General features: G+C 37.2%; 1 protein-coding gene across 3 annotated transcripts in view; it reads left to right on the top strand.

Annotated features, from left to right (window-relative positions):
• The window catches only part of ATP8A1 (ATPase phospholipid transporting 8A1), a 168,987-nt gene that overhangs the window by 133,080 nt on the left and 20,349 nt on the right, over positions 1 to 15,558 (top strand). For all 3 annotated transcript variants that reach the window (XM_063457911.1, XM_063457912.1, XM_063457910.1), the window contains 4 exons: positions 6,862 to 6,936; positions 7,088 to 7,210; positions 10,937 to 11,015; positions 11,824 to 11,885. In XM_063457911.1, the coding sequence (XP_063313981.1) occupies positions 6,862 to 6,936; positions 7,088 to 7,210; positions 10,937 to 11,015; positions 11,824 to 11,885 (339 nt within the window). The remainder of the gene's footprint in view (positions 1 to 6,861; positions 6,937 to 7,087; positions 7,211 to 10,936; positions 11,016 to 11,823; positions 11,886 to 15,558) is intronic.

The following is a 15,558-nucleotide window of genomic DNA, read 5'->3' as shown; positions in this document are numbered from 1 at the left end:
AAATACGCTAAAATAATTATAAATTGAATTCTGATAAAACAATAATCATGTCCCTTAAATAGAGGTTTAAAAAAAAAAAATGGTGACGACAATGCTTTGAATGTTTTGGACCGAAAAGTTTACCTGGGGATTAAGATCTCTCCAGAAGTAGGGAACATCTTAGAATTACATTTTTTGGCCTTACTAAAGGAGACAAACTGTGCTCTAAAAGGATGGAAAAACTAAAATATTTCTTAGGGTGGAAGGATCAATACAGTCAAAGCGTATACAGCCAAATGGCTGTATATGTTTAGACCTCTACCCATTCAAATACCTGAAAGTTGATTAAGTTTAGTCTATTTCTCGATTTGTGTGGCAGTGCAAAAGACCCCGTATTATTATTAACAGTGTTATTACAAGTGAAATATGGAGGTCTAAGTATGCTAATATTGATTGGCCACGTATATCCAAAGAAGACCCTGCAGATATGCAAAGAGAGCTGGTTTCAAATTGAATTACATCTGACTCAACAGCGGGATCTTGGCAACTTTATTTGGGAGATCCAAAGTTATAGATGGCGAGATCATGGTGAAAAAAAGCTTTGTTTTAGGGCATTTATTTAAGGTCTGTGCTCAATTAAAGAAAGCTAGGCGTACAGGATAAAATAATTGAGACTATTGGCATTAGTGTGTTAGCCAAAAAAATTAACGATCTAGTTATAGATAGATGGATTGAATCTGGTATCCTCAGGGTAGCCTTTACACTAATGGAACACTGAAATCCTTTTCGGAGTTAAACTTTGAATATAATCTTCCCATCAAGGAAATGTTCTCTTTTTTTAAGAATTGAATGCTTTTTACAACAGACAGCTGCAAGTGGTGATGAACATAAATTAGGCCTTTTAAAAAAAGATATTCTGTGAGAAATTAGTCTCTAAGGTTATGTCAATGGCTTATTTTACTGATTTTCTATATAGATTGAGGAGACGGTTATAAGAATATAGATAAATTGAATAAATTACTTGATAAAGACATAAATCGTGAAGAATGGCTTTTGGCCATGAAAAATTACAATGACAATATCCATTGCACTAATACTCTTGAAAATCAATATAAAGTGATTAATTTCTGGTACTTGGATCCCTTGTTAGTGAATAAATTTACCCCTAATTCTAATTTATGGAAAATAACATTTGATAAACTTCAGACATTGGGGAGATTCAAAACAGAGCAAAAACCAGAAATAGGTATCTTACATTTCAATTGGCCAGTGCTATCCCCTAAAAAATGCCTTGACGTATCTACAAAACTTCTTCCAGCACAAGATTGGAAATCAAGAGAATTTATAAGTTGGCTAAATCTTAAAAGCCAAATTTTGTTCCTGTGCAGTATGTAAGGTGGATTAAAATGGTTGAATACGTCTAAAATAAATAGTACGTACATTCAGAGTTGGATAACCCAATTGAAAAACCTGTAATTTAAGCTATCAATATATTTTCTCTTCCCATCTGACTTATAGTACTAGAAAGTTTTCTGGTTTATTTAGATATCGAAATTGGTCTTTCTCCCAATGACTTGGCACTAAATGTTTGTATTGTTTCATGTGAGATTTTTGATTGACTATATATTGTGTATTGGCTGATAGGCAACATTCTTTCTTATATATAAGTATTACAATATATGGTTTTGTGTGTATGTTTCTGTATATGTATTTATGTCTATTCACAAAAAGGAAATATATCATAAAGAATGATTGATTTAAAAGAAAATAAATATTCAAGAATATGCCAGTGTATAAAAGCAGAAAAGGTAAAATAAAAAATGTAAACTGCTATTCAGAACAGGTGTAAGGTCTTAGAGAGAGAAAATCTAAATAAAAATGCTGAACTAATTAATCATTTGCAGATAATTTATATCTTTGTATTCCCTATATATTATGCTATATTATAAGCCTTTTTTTCTCATTAACTTATTAACTTTTACAGATTTATTTTTTGTTTTATTTAATCTATTTTTATAATTCATTTTAAAACAAGCGCTCTTTGATCATTTTTTATTTTGGTGGTTTATTATTATTATTATTATTATTATTATTGCAATTTATATAGCGCCAACAGATTCCGTAGCGCTTTACAATATTATGAGAAGGGATTTAACTATAGATAGGACAATTACAAATAAACTTACAGGAACAATAGGTTGAAGAGGACCCTGCTCGATCGAGCTTACATTCTATAGGAGGTGGGTGTAAAACACATTAGGACAGGAATTTGCAATCAAATAAGGTGGACTGCCCTTTAGGAGAGGGCAAGAGACAGGTATGTGAGGTAAGGGTTAGTCTTGGAGGCCATATGCTTTCCTAAAGAGATGGGTTTTAAGGCATTTCTTAAAAGATGCAAGACTAGGGGATAGTCTGGCGGTAGGCAGGCTATTCCATAGGAAGGGAGCTGCCCGCGAGAAGTCCTGCAAGCGCGAGTTGGCCGTACGAGTGCGGACAACGGACAGGAGGTGGTCACGGGCAGAGCGGAGAGACCGAGAAGGGACATACCTATGGATCTGTGAGGAGATATAAGAGGGGCTAGAGTTGTTCAGTGCTTTATAGGTGTGAGTTAGTACCTTGAATTGACTCCTATAGCATACAGGAAGCCAATGTAAGGACTGGCAGAGGGGTGAGGTGTGAGAGAAACGACTAGAGAGGAAAATCAGTCTAGCAGCAGCGTTCATTACGGACTGTAGGGGTGCAGTACGGCTTTTGGGAAGACCAATCAGGAGAGGGTTACAGTAATCCATGCGGGAAATTACCAGAGCATGGACAAGCTCCTTGGTAGTATCTGGTGCAAGAAAGGGGCGGATGCGGGCTATGTTTTTAAGATGGAATCTACAGGAGTTGCCAACATGCTGGATGTGAGGCTCAAAGGAGAGACCAGAGTCAAGTATGACGCCAAGACAGCGCGCTTGCAAGGATGGACTGATGTTTACTTCTTTACTTCTTTGGCACCTTAAAGTGATAAACCTATAGACCTATCGTACAATATATCCAAGTCATTAGACCGCAAGATACGTATTCAAAACCTGATATGTAGCATGTTTAATATAAATATTATATATATATATATATATATATATGTGTGTGTGTGTGTTTGTTTGTAAATGTTACTTGATAGACACAATGAGGTATTATGCATATGATCATTCTTCAATAAATTGATATTACACATCAGCTGATAATGTCAATTTCCATAGATATATTGAATATAGCTCCTCAGTAGCCATTTTGAGGAGCCTGCCAGAATGTATGGTAGTTGGCCATTGATATTGTTGTACCAAAACAGACTTTAGGACAAACTTTGCTCAAAAGCATGCCCGGTATCCAGAGCCTATCGTCTGCTATTTAAAGTCAGTGATATAAAGCATTGACACTTTTAGTGGAGAGTTTTATTCTTGCTGTTAAACACTGCATGCTCACTGTCCTTCCTGCAGATCTGTCTTGTTCCACAGTGTGTCAATATTGAGCTGATTAGTGAGGTGTTGCATCCTTATGTATGTAAGCCGCAAAAATATCACATTGGGTTTTTTTGGCAAGCAAGGAGATAGATGATGCTTGTTATATGCAGATAACGTGATGGCAATGTTTTTAACGTAATGTATAGATATGTACAGTCCAGGTCTCATAAATACCTATATTGGGCTGAAATGCTGTCTGCGTTGTACCAGCCTAAACAAAAGTTTGCCATTTGTATTCATAATGTATCCACCATTTTACTGAATTAGTCTGGAACATGTACCCATGGTCACAAGCTCCCCCCTGCTTAATGTGTCTTGGCAGTGCTCACCTCTGCAGAGGGTACAGACATTAATGCTTGATATCTGGGAGAGTAAAATCTAATTTCTTATTGTGAATTAGAAAGTTGCCTTTCTGACAGAATTCAGACCTGCTCAGAATATTTTTTTTTTTTTTTTTTACATTCAAGGCACAAGAAGAGGGGTGGTAGAGGAAGCATCAAAGCCACTTTACTGATGCTGCATATTAAAAAGCAGCTTACAAACAGTCAGTAAGTGCCTGCTTCTTGCTCCCACGCCTGATCCCCACAAAAACTGAAAGGGGCGATTCAGAACTGGCAGTTGTCTTTACAAGACACATTCCTTGATAGGCTTTTTGACTTTTCGCTCACACTGATGGCGCTATTAACATCTGCAAAACTTGTTTTACTTGGCCAAAGGTACCTAGCTGGGAAATCATCAGAATGCTTCAGAATTACATTAAATATGTTTTCTTTAATACTCTAAAGAGACAGAGAAGCATAGCTTACAATTGACAGCCTACAGGATAATTTGTTAAATGGAAATCTGAACTCTAATAAAGCATAGCTCAATAGAAAGCAAATTGGCAGTAAAACTGGCTTTTGATTTTTTTATTTTTTTGGGGGGGGGGGGGTGGAGCTTGTGCACTTTTTTATTTTAATATATATATATATATATATATAAAACAAATCTGCCATTTTTGTTGTGGATTGTTGAACTCACTACTGCTAAAAAGTAATCTTTTGCATCCTACATTTCTGTATGCATTTATTAGAGACTCTGAAGTTACGTTTTAAAGTGGGTGATGGGTGTATATGTATGCGTGTGCTATATATAGCAAGTTGAAAGCTGAATACGTCACACACGCAAAAGCAACAGAGATATATTAAAGCGCACTAGTTGCGATCAAAAATTTTAATTCAATTACGTATTACAGCTATAACGTATTTAGCCTGTGGCTGTGAAAATGTCCCAGATTTAACAGGTCCTAATCTAATTTAATGTTTTACAGGTCATTAATATGAATCTATTCAGACTTTGTAACTCTGATGTATCTTGTAGGTGTGTATGTATATATTCATTCAGTTGAAGTGTCCCTCTAATAGCCTGTTTTTTTTTATCCCTTGATGCATGACTGAATTATTTAAAGGAAGGACAATAATGGCGGAATGATTCAGTCATGTGGTGTTTTTACTAGTAGGGACCATTTCCCTGCTGCTTACACAAAACCATAGGTGTCATTTGACACCTGGGACTTAGAATTGCTGCTTCTGGCCTTCCACATAGTCACAAAGAACTGTGATCTGGATGTACAAGATGATGGCAGCTTCATAGAAGAGTTTCAGGTGCATCTACCTGCGCTCTTCTCTCTAGTGCCTCCTTTTAAGCGGGTGTGTTATCTGTGTTATCTTAATAGCTTGGTATCTAGTAATACATTGCTCAAGGATCATTAGGGAACAAGTACCGACTATCCAGTTCTAATTGTTATCATTATGCTTTCAAGCTAACAGAATGTATATAGAGATTTTTCAGCTCTACCAAATGGGACTTTGTCTGAGGTCTCTTTAAATGCAAAAGCATAAGGGCGCTGCTTAAGAAAAGTATAATTATTCGAAAACTAAACCAAACAAAAAGTACCATTAGTCTGCAGTTATGCCGTGTCTTAAACACTCTCTATGCCTTTCTTTGTCATTTGATTTCATTCTGGGGGGGAAAAATGGGATTATCGATTTGATACTTCATTGGCCTCACTATTCTGCCCTTTCTCATGCTGCCAATTTAAAGTTAAACAAAAAACAACCCTCCGTTTGTATGAAAGACAACATGTGGTTTGTGATCTGCAAATTAGAAGGAATTCAATTTTCCCTTTTTGTCCTCGAATGTAGCCATTTGTTATTGTTTTCCTCCTAGGAGTGTTTCTTGGTGAAAGACTAGTTTTGTCCTCTGGAGCATTTCTTGCGGGTACATATTGATAAATGGTGAATTTGTAGCGATTCATGCTTCGGTAATGCGGTTAAATGAAGCATTCAGCTGGACAAAGCCCGTTACATTGTTTCTAAAATTCATTTGTACAGCATGTCATGCACTTTTTGTATAACCAATGGGGGAGGGCTGCCAGCCTTTCTCGCATCTTTAATCCATTCACTGCTCAGTAGGCTTCTGACCTGTTAGTTCACGTCCCATTGAAACCGTATGCATTTAAATATTTCAATACATGTTTAATGTTACTAAAATATGAGAAAAGAAGTGGGCTGCTGAGACCATAACACAATTTAAACATGACAGAGGTCAATGGAGCACTTTAATATAATCTTTTCACTTGTAGAAAACTTTTTCACGTAAAAAATGAATGTATATAGTGTGGGTTTCAATACGCAAGTGCAAATTCATTGTAACCCTTTCAGTGCAATAGTGGTAAGTACTGCCCAAGCAATGAATGAGTCAAAGTAGGACTTTCAGTGTAGGTTATCACAGTTGTTTGTTTTGGAAACAAGCAATTGGATGGCCAAGTAAATGCAACTTTATGAAACAAATGTTATCAGGTTTTCTTGATGACTGGTAAGATGCAAACACTATATAGGCCATTACAGAAGCAGATAAATTATAATGTTGGGCATCTTGTTAGTGATTTCAATGGGGGAAAAAAATGTAACCCTTCCAGTGCAAGAGAGGTGAGCAAAACATTATACAGAAGCGAGTACATTATCTCATACATTTGATGTGTGTATCTCAAGCGCTTCTCTGTAAGAACCAATCACTTCCATTTTAAACTAAAGGTAAAAAAAAGTCAGGCAGGAAACACTCTGTTGTCTGGGAGGTGTTATTAACCCCTTAAGGACACATGACGTGCGTGACACGTCATGATTCCCTTTTATTCCAGAAGTTTGGTCCTTAAGGGGTCAACTTGATTTGTACAATTGAAGATTTCTCTTAAAATGAAGTCTTATAAAATAATATGTAGGTGACATGCGGTTGAGCAAGCTAAAGTCTTTTAGAAAACTGTAGTGGCACTTTAAATCTCAAACGTACACGTGTTTTCCCATTTTAATTTATTTATGCAATTTGTTTTTTTGTTTACCAGATCTGGTTTGCTTTTATGAATGGCTTCTCTGGTCAAATTCTCTTCGAAAGATGGTGCATTGGCCTTTATAATGTGGTAAGGTTATTTGGTGGTTAATTTTCTGTATTATATTGTGCTTATGCATATCATAAGGTTGTTAAATTGTTAAATTCATTAACACAGATGTCTATCTTGCCTTTTAATAAGAAAACATAACTTTGCTTTTTTTTTTTTTTCTCTTCTTAAGATGTTTACTGCTCTTCCTCCTTTAACCCTTGGAATATTTGAGCGATCCTGTCGTAAAGAAAACATGCTAAAGTATCCAGAGTTATACAAGACCTCACAGAAAGCCTTAGACTTCAATACCAAGGTCAGTATGTGAGAATCTGTGCATCTCTGTAGATTACAGATCACCAGTTAAAGGGACACTATAGTCACCTGAACAACGTTGGCTTAATGAAGCAGTTTTGGTGTATAGAACATGCCCCTGCAGCCTCACTGCTCAATCCTCTGCCACTTAGGAGTTAAATCCCTTTGTTTATGAACCCTAGTCACACCTCCCTGCATGTGACTTGCACAGCCTTCCATAAACACTTCCTGTAAAGAGAGCCCTATTTAGGCTTTTATTGCAAGTTCTGTTTAACCCCTTAAGGACACATGACATGTGACATGTCATGATTCCCTTTTATTCCAGAAGTTTGGTCCTTAAGGGGTTAATTAAGATTTTCTTATCCCCTGCTATGTTAATAGCTTGCTAGACCCTGCAAGAGCCTCCTGTATGTGATTAAAGTTCAATTTAGTGATTGAGACACAATTATTTAAGGTAAATTACATCTGTTTGAAAGTGAAAACAGTTTTTTTTTCTCATGTAGGCTCTGTCAATCATAGCCAGGGGAGGTGTGGCTAGGGCTGCATAAACAGAAACAACGTGATTTAACTCCTAAATGACAGTGAATTTAGCAATGAAATTGCAGGGGAATGATCTATACACTAAAACTGCTTTATTTAGCTAAAGTAATTTAGGTGGCTATAGTGTTCCTTTAATCGCGTTTGATTTAAACCATAACTTTCATTCAGTTTGCCATAAGTAGGGTGATCCTATTAGTTTTATCATAAATTAGATTAGAAGCTGCTATGCCTGTGTACATTGAAGAGGCTTCTGGCACACTTGGCAAAGTTGCATGCATTATCTGTAACTACCATCCTTCTCAATTTAGAATGATTAGACTGGTTAATATCAATGTGGATTATAGTCCATTGCATCTTGAGTGCAGGTGTTCTCCATAACACATCCTTATGAATAGTACTGTGGTATCTCTGTGCCCTTGTAAACACACTGCCTTTACAGGATCACTAAAATGACAACATTTTGAACTTCTGTTTTTTTTTGTTTTTTTTTACTTTAAATGTCATGCATTTTATATTTGTAAAATGTGTTGTAGTAGTAATTGGTGACCCCTGCTTTACATATTTGAGCAAAGAGGAATATTCAAAGTGTCTCATTACTGTGGCTTTAATTATATCACAATCACTAGATCTCTGATTCCTGGAGGCCATATAGAAAGTACAAGAGCCCAAAAATAACCATTATAATAGATTGTAAACTAACATTAAAGCAACATTATAATATGGACCATAAGCAAGAAATTAAGGAAAATCAAGTCCTTCACCACTTCTGTCTGCAACAAAGTAATTAGCGAACATGAAGTGCCCCTAATGACCATAGAGCATTGGTACATATGATGGAACATAAGCAGGAGTCTTCCTATAAGTATGCACACAGTGACCAGATTGACCTGTTGATCCCTTAAAGTTTAGGTCTCTCTGGTTATTTTTGTCTGTTTTGGTTAGTTTAAGTTTTGGATTAGTGTTTTGATGTTTTTTTTTATTGTTTGTTTTTTACGTTTACGTAACGTAAATCCTTACCATCACAGAGGGGGTGCCAGCAATGGCTGTCTGGCACCAGCATGATGTGTGCTCGCATCTGACTCCTTTTTGACAATTTAATACAGAATTACTATTAGCCTGCCCGTTACTCTTGTCTGGGCTGACTAGTGACTCCCAATGGTACTGACAAAGGTGGAGTTACATCTGCACATACAGATTGTTGGCACAATGACCACTTCAAATCACTGGAATGGTCATGTTGCTTGGAGTAACCCTTTAAGTTAGCATTTTTATGTTAAAGGAAGGTAAGTTTTATTTATACCTTTCGGTGGGTGCATTCCTTTGGTCAGCTATTCAGAACTAGTAATAGATATAAAAGCTATCAGTAACTGTGAGCTGTCCATCCATATGTTTGGTGAAAGAAGTTGGGTTTAGGAAATTTTACACAGCCACTTTGAGGTTTCTTGCAATGATGGACCACAATCCTATAAGCAATTAGTTTCTGTATTTGCCGTGAAATGCCATAGGGTATTCTGTCCAAAAGAGTTTTTGCCAAGTGAAGTAATTTATTAAAAAGCCACAGCAGTGGACGGCTCATTAATGTTATGTTGCACCCTCCCCTGCAGAATACTAGTGTACCAGTGAACATTGTAGAAAAGTATATAATGGGGGTAGGTTATTTTTCTTTTCCTTTTGTTTTTTTGTTTTTTTTTGCGAATGTTTTGGTGGCATCAATAAGATTTTGTAATGTTAGTATGCTACCTTATATCATTCAAAACCAAATTAATTCCAGAATTACAATAGACTTTGAGATCTTGGACATCAAAGTCTCTCCAGAGTGACAGGGAAAAAAGCTAAAAGTATTGTTATTTTTGGCTTTAGAATCCATTACTTACCAGTGTGAAATACTTTCTTCTAATAAGGAAAAAGTAATTATTGTGCTTGTGATTTGAGACTGACAAGCTGACAACTGGGAAATTATGCAATTAATCAAATATACAGCAAACCGCTCTGCGATATTCAGACTGTTTTTTCTGGGAAAGGTCTTTAAGTTTCATATTTGGCCTCTTTTACTAGATCATTATTTGTTTTTCATTTTAATGCCAAGCGAATAGATTGGGGAATATTTGCATTTCATTTCCAGTGTGCGGTATTTGAGATCCTTGTTATGTTAAGAAGGGTGAAAGGTTAAAAGGGCCCCACCAGGGTTAGAGGATTAGTATGTGACAATTATAGCTCTAGAAAATAGAACTTTAGCCAATTTATCATGCACCCACCTGTGCTTTTTGTCACATATAATCTAAAGATAATGAGGCGGTAAGTGAGTTCATGGAAGGTGGTGGGTAGGATTAGCTGCAGCAGGAGCTTATTGGTGAGTAAATGGTTAATATGATCAAATGAGATGGACATGAACATGTAAAAAAAAAAAAAACGAAAAAAAAAAAATCCCCAAGAAAAGAAACGTGATCCCTTCAGAAACGGTTTTATTTTTTACATGCAGTGGTTGACATATTTTCACAGCATGAAACTGACCACTTTATATTTGGAAATGTTAATAAAAATAACTTAAAACTAGTCAGGGTTTGTTGCTACCTTCCCCTTAAACTCTTATGTTCAACTGAATCTCACCGGGACAGACATCTGTATTTTATTAGTTTAGCTTATTTTGCAAGTCAGTAAAAAGAAAAGAAAACCATTCATGTTTGCATGCAAGGTAAGGGTATTTTTTTTTTTTTTAGTGTTTTTAAGTATATACCTGCATATACATTTTTGTGTTCGTGCAATATATATAAATCACATGCCTCCATCCAAGCATTTATTGGTTAATGCAATGACTATAATAAAGTTAAAAATAATTTTTAGGTAAGTTTTATTTAAACACCTGTTACGTTCAATAGTTTCCGGGCTAATTTATTTTCGAACACATGCACAACAATTCCCTTTTTTTTTTTTTTTTTTTTTTAAGGCAGCAGTGATTATAATTTTTCCTTGTCCCTTGCGATGAAGGGGTTAATGTGTATAATATGGTCACTGACTCACAGCTATATGCACTAACCTTTTGGCAATCTGCTATTTTTGTCAGTTTTTGATTGAATTGCCCACCATCCAGTGGGCTGACAGATTCATTACTTGAGCACATATAAAGAAGTGTCATGGTTCACTAACCTAGCGCCTCATGAACAGATTTCTTCAATCTCTGTCTTCCCAGGTTTTTTGGGTTCATTGCTTGAATGGTCTTTTCCACAGTGTCATCCTTTTCTGGTTTCCATTGAAAGCTCTGCAGCACGGTAAGAGGTCCTCCTGACGTTACAATAAAAGATCTCACAATCATTGACCTTCAGGGTTACTGGTACCAAGTATTTTTTTTAAATACCTTTTTACACTGCTGACTGTTCTACTGATTTCTTTTTTTTTTTTTTTCTACAACTGAAATAAATTAAAGGGATATAATATGGTTTCATAGGCAAGGGTCGCACCTCTAGAAGTCCTGCTTAGACACAAATGTTTAAACTTATACAGCAAATTAACAATTAATAGGCCCACGAACCCCTCCAGTAATATTGTGTCAATTTGTAAGGCACCTATCTATGTATTATTCAGTATTGCTGTACAGTGGGCACATCATACATACACCTATTTCATATATTTCACATTGACAAATTCTCTTTGATATTTGTTTTTGTATTATTTTCTAATTAATTTTGTGTTTTCAGTCAGTGAATGAGCCTAGCTTGAGATTCTGTATTGTGCAGTCAGTAGCCAGTGTATTACCATTACTCTTGTCAGATTTATTGAGCATTCTGTGCAATCTGTGCGTAGAAAAGAACATTCATAGATGTAAAATGTACGGTGGGATTATTTGATTTCAGTGATTCCAGCATGCTGTGCATTTACCTGGTCAGCACTGGAACAGAGAAAAATGTGTTTTGATTTTGAAACCATTCATTCGCACCTAACAAAGATGAGGCCTTTTATCCTGATGCTATATGATTTTAGAACGTGTCATTTTCACAATGATTTTAATATACAACAATACATATTTAATATATGTAATAATATATAAGTATTTTTAAATCTTTTTATTTCTACCTACAGATACTGTATTTGGGAATGGAAAGACCTCAGATTATCTCTTATTGGGTAACATCGTTTATACTGTAAGTATTAGAACTACTGATAAATTTAGAGTGACAAATACCCTTCTAAGCAGATCATTCTTTATTTGTACCTAGCATAGAATTTCATTACTGTTGAAATCTTCTTCTTTTAGTTTAAGGACTATTCGATCAATGTCTTCCAAGTATATCTCTTCTGTATAATAAGAAATTAATTAGAAAAGATATTACTTGAATGAAATTTACAAGCCCCATAATTACTTCAGCTCACTTAAACCATTTTGCATGACATCTCTCCTTACTTCCACTATCAGTGCTGAAAGTTCCTAATGAAGAACTCTTGAGCAAAGTCCTGCAAGGGCCAGGGCCTAGCTTATTGGCTGGAAGCATCAACTAATCTCTCTCAGCCAATGAACTGACTCAGGAGAACTTAGACGCTCCTGCTTAGGAACTTCTGGTCCTCTGGCATTAGTAGTTGAGGCATGGAGCAGCACACTGCAGACACAATGTAAGAAGTCAAATTGTTTTAAATATGGTTTGACAACTGGCAATGGGGATGGAGACACCATAACCTCAGGTAAGCTGGCTGTAGTGGTTATGGTGCTTAGTGTTTAAATAACCTTCTGGGCTCCAAAATAACTTAAGTGCATTTGATAGGTGTTGGCCTCATATTCATGCTGTATTATTCTCCATGTTCAAACCTTATTAGTTTTGCTTTAAAAAGTGCAGCTTTAAACTCTGAATGGTCATGGAGCTTAAAGTGTTCCTTTAACCCCTTAAGGACCGCGGACGTATGAGGTACGTCTGACAAAAAACGATCCTTAAGGACCGCGGACGTCACTCCTACGTCCGCGGTTAATTTGAGTGCTGGGAGCGATCGTGATCGCTTCCAGCCGCTCTAAGGGTATTACACGATACCTCGATATCAAGGCATCATGGAATACCCCCCTACACTGCCAGGCAACAGAGTGATCGCTCCCCCCGGAGCGATCACTTCCAGGTTGCCACACGTGGCCCCGGCAGTGTAGGCAAGAGCAGCATATATAGGACGTTTCCCCGAACATAGATGAACAAACCAGAGCAGGGAATTCCTTAAAGGGACACTATAGTCACCAGAACAACTACAGCTTATTGAATAGTTCTGGTGAGTAGAATCATTACCTTCAGACTTTTTGCTGTGAACACTGTCTTTTCAGAGAAAATGCAGTGTTTACATTACAGCCTAGTGATAACTTCACTGGCCACTCCTCAGATATAGGCTGTTAGAGATCCTTCCTGGGTCATGGCTGCCTAAAATGCATCCAAACATTTAGTATCTCCTCCCTCTGCATGCAGACACTGAACTTTCCTCATAGATATGCATTGATTTAATTAATCTCTATGAGGAGATGCTGATTGGCCAGGACTGTGTTTGAATCATGCTGGCTCTGCCCCTGATCTGCCTCTTAGTCAGTCTCAGCCAATCCTATGGGGAAGTATTGTGATTGGATCAGGCTACCACTTCTGCTGATGTCAGCAGGCAGTGGGCAGGCCAAAAGGAAACTGGGACAAAATAAGCAGTTGCAAACTTGAATACAAGTAAGATCTTGTATCTAAATATCTATATGTAGGGAGGCATGAGGGGACCAGGGTGGCCAGATGGTTTTAACCCTATAGGGTCAGGAATACATGTTTGTGTTCTTGACCCTATAGTGCTCCTTTAACTCCTCACTTACCAACCCATTTGTTCTACGACCAGGTCGTAGGAACGGAACCCATTCGGTAAGTGAGGAGTTTCTGTATTATATATGTATAATATATTATAAAATAGTTAAAGCATTTTATAATATATTATACATATATTTATTATTTATTTATTAAAAATTCTTAAGAAACGCAGTCTTATTACCCATAGGGTCTCGATGCGCATACCAGCAATAAAAAACAGACAAAACAATATCCAGCAAACAACAGCATTATAATCACATGCATTTGGACCAGGTTAAAAATTTTCATGTCATCCCGTAAGCCTGAGCAAATAAAGCTGTTTTTAAGCTCCGGCGGAACTTCAGTAGATCATTCTCAAGTCTTAATGTCAGAGGCAGGGAGTTCCAAAATTGCGCTCCCTGAACTTCACTCGTTCTCCCTCCGCACTTTTTCTTTTTAAAATTTGGAATCTTCAATAAGGCTAAATCAGCCGATCTCAAGGATCGACTGGGAGCATAGCGTGTGAATTTATCCTTCAGATAGTCTGGTCCCATACCATGGACTGCCTTAAATACCAAACAACCATTTTTAAACAGAACCCGTTCACGAACGGGCAGCCAATGCAAGGCTCTTAATGATGGAGTGATATGGTCATTGCGGGCCACACCCGTAAGTAGCCTTGCAGCTGCGTTCTGTATCAACTGTAGCTTGTGTATGATGTTCTGAGGCAGTCCAAGGTACAGAGCATTGCAGTAGTCCAATCGGCTACCGATGATGGCGTTGACCACCGAGATTTGATCAGAGGAGGCAATGAATCTAAAAATAGACCTCAGAAGCCTCAGGTGGTAGTGGCAAGAGCTTACCACCTGATTAATCTGGGGCTTCATTGTAAACCTGGAGTCGAAAATGACTCCCAGATCTCTGACCTTGGTGGCAGGACTCGGAGGTGGAGAAAACGAGTCCGGCCATGAGGGAAAGATACTATTCACCTCCTGGTTACTGAAGATGATGCATTCAGTTTTGGAGCCATTAAGTTTTAGATAATTGGCTCCCATCCACGACTGGATATCCTGTAGGCAGGAAGAAAGATTGATTTGATCCTCCTTTTTCTTGGCCAGGCGAAAATACAACTGGGTATCGTCGGCATAGATATGATAGGGAAGCGTGTGGCGGCGGATGATATGGGTCAGTGGCCTCATATAGATATATGATTTCATTATAAGTGTACTTTGAGATATATACACATTATTTGCATAATATATTATCATAACTATGAAATCGCCAGTAAAAGTGCAGTTTTTGTGGTAAAAAACAAATAAAAATGCTAACTTTGGCCAGTGTTTGTGACTAAGTGGCTACTACAAAAGACTGGCATACCCCATTTTGAATACCGTGGGTTGTCTACTTTTACAAATGGTATGCCATGATGGGGTTAATTTTCATTCCTGGGCTGCTATATGGTCTCAAAGGCAACACAGGCCCAGCAAACCAATCTGGCAAATTTCAATGTGCAAACATGGAAAAGAGGAAAGCCCTACATTTGACCCTTGTAGGTTTGCAAAAACCCATGAAACCTGTACATTGGGGGCACTGTTGTACTCGGGAGATGTTGCTGAACACATATTTGGGTGTTTTGTGTCAGTAAATCTATGCCTAAAGTACAATGTGAGAGAAAAATAGCACAATAAAAAATGACTACCCAAAAGTTTGACAAAGACTGGTGGTAGAATTAGTGCATGGAAAGTATTAAACTACCACCATTTGAAATACCCTATGGTGTCTACTTTTCAAAAATATATGGTTTGATGGGGGGTAAATTACATTGGCCGGCTTTGTCCAAATAGGACATGGGTGCATGATGACCAGCTGTGAAAATTCCAAGTTGGAAAACTGGAATGCGCACCTTCCGACACACTTATACATGGGGGGTATCACTGATCCATAACGGAAAGAAAATTGAAAAACGGTCTGGTCACTAAGGGGTTAAAAATTTGCCATTTCTCAGCATCATACCAAGAATGGTGGTGAG

This window comes from Pelobates fuscus, chromosome 6, assembly GCF_036172605.1.
Source record: "Pelobates fuscus isolate aPelFus1 chromosome 6, aPelFus1.pri, whole genome shotgun sequence".
Classification (NCBI taxonomy): domain Eukaryota; kingdom Metazoa; phylum Chordata; class Amphibia; order Anura; family Pelobatidae; genus Pelobates; species Pelobates fuscus.
This window is presented reverse-complemented; position numbering and strand designations above follow the sequence as displayed.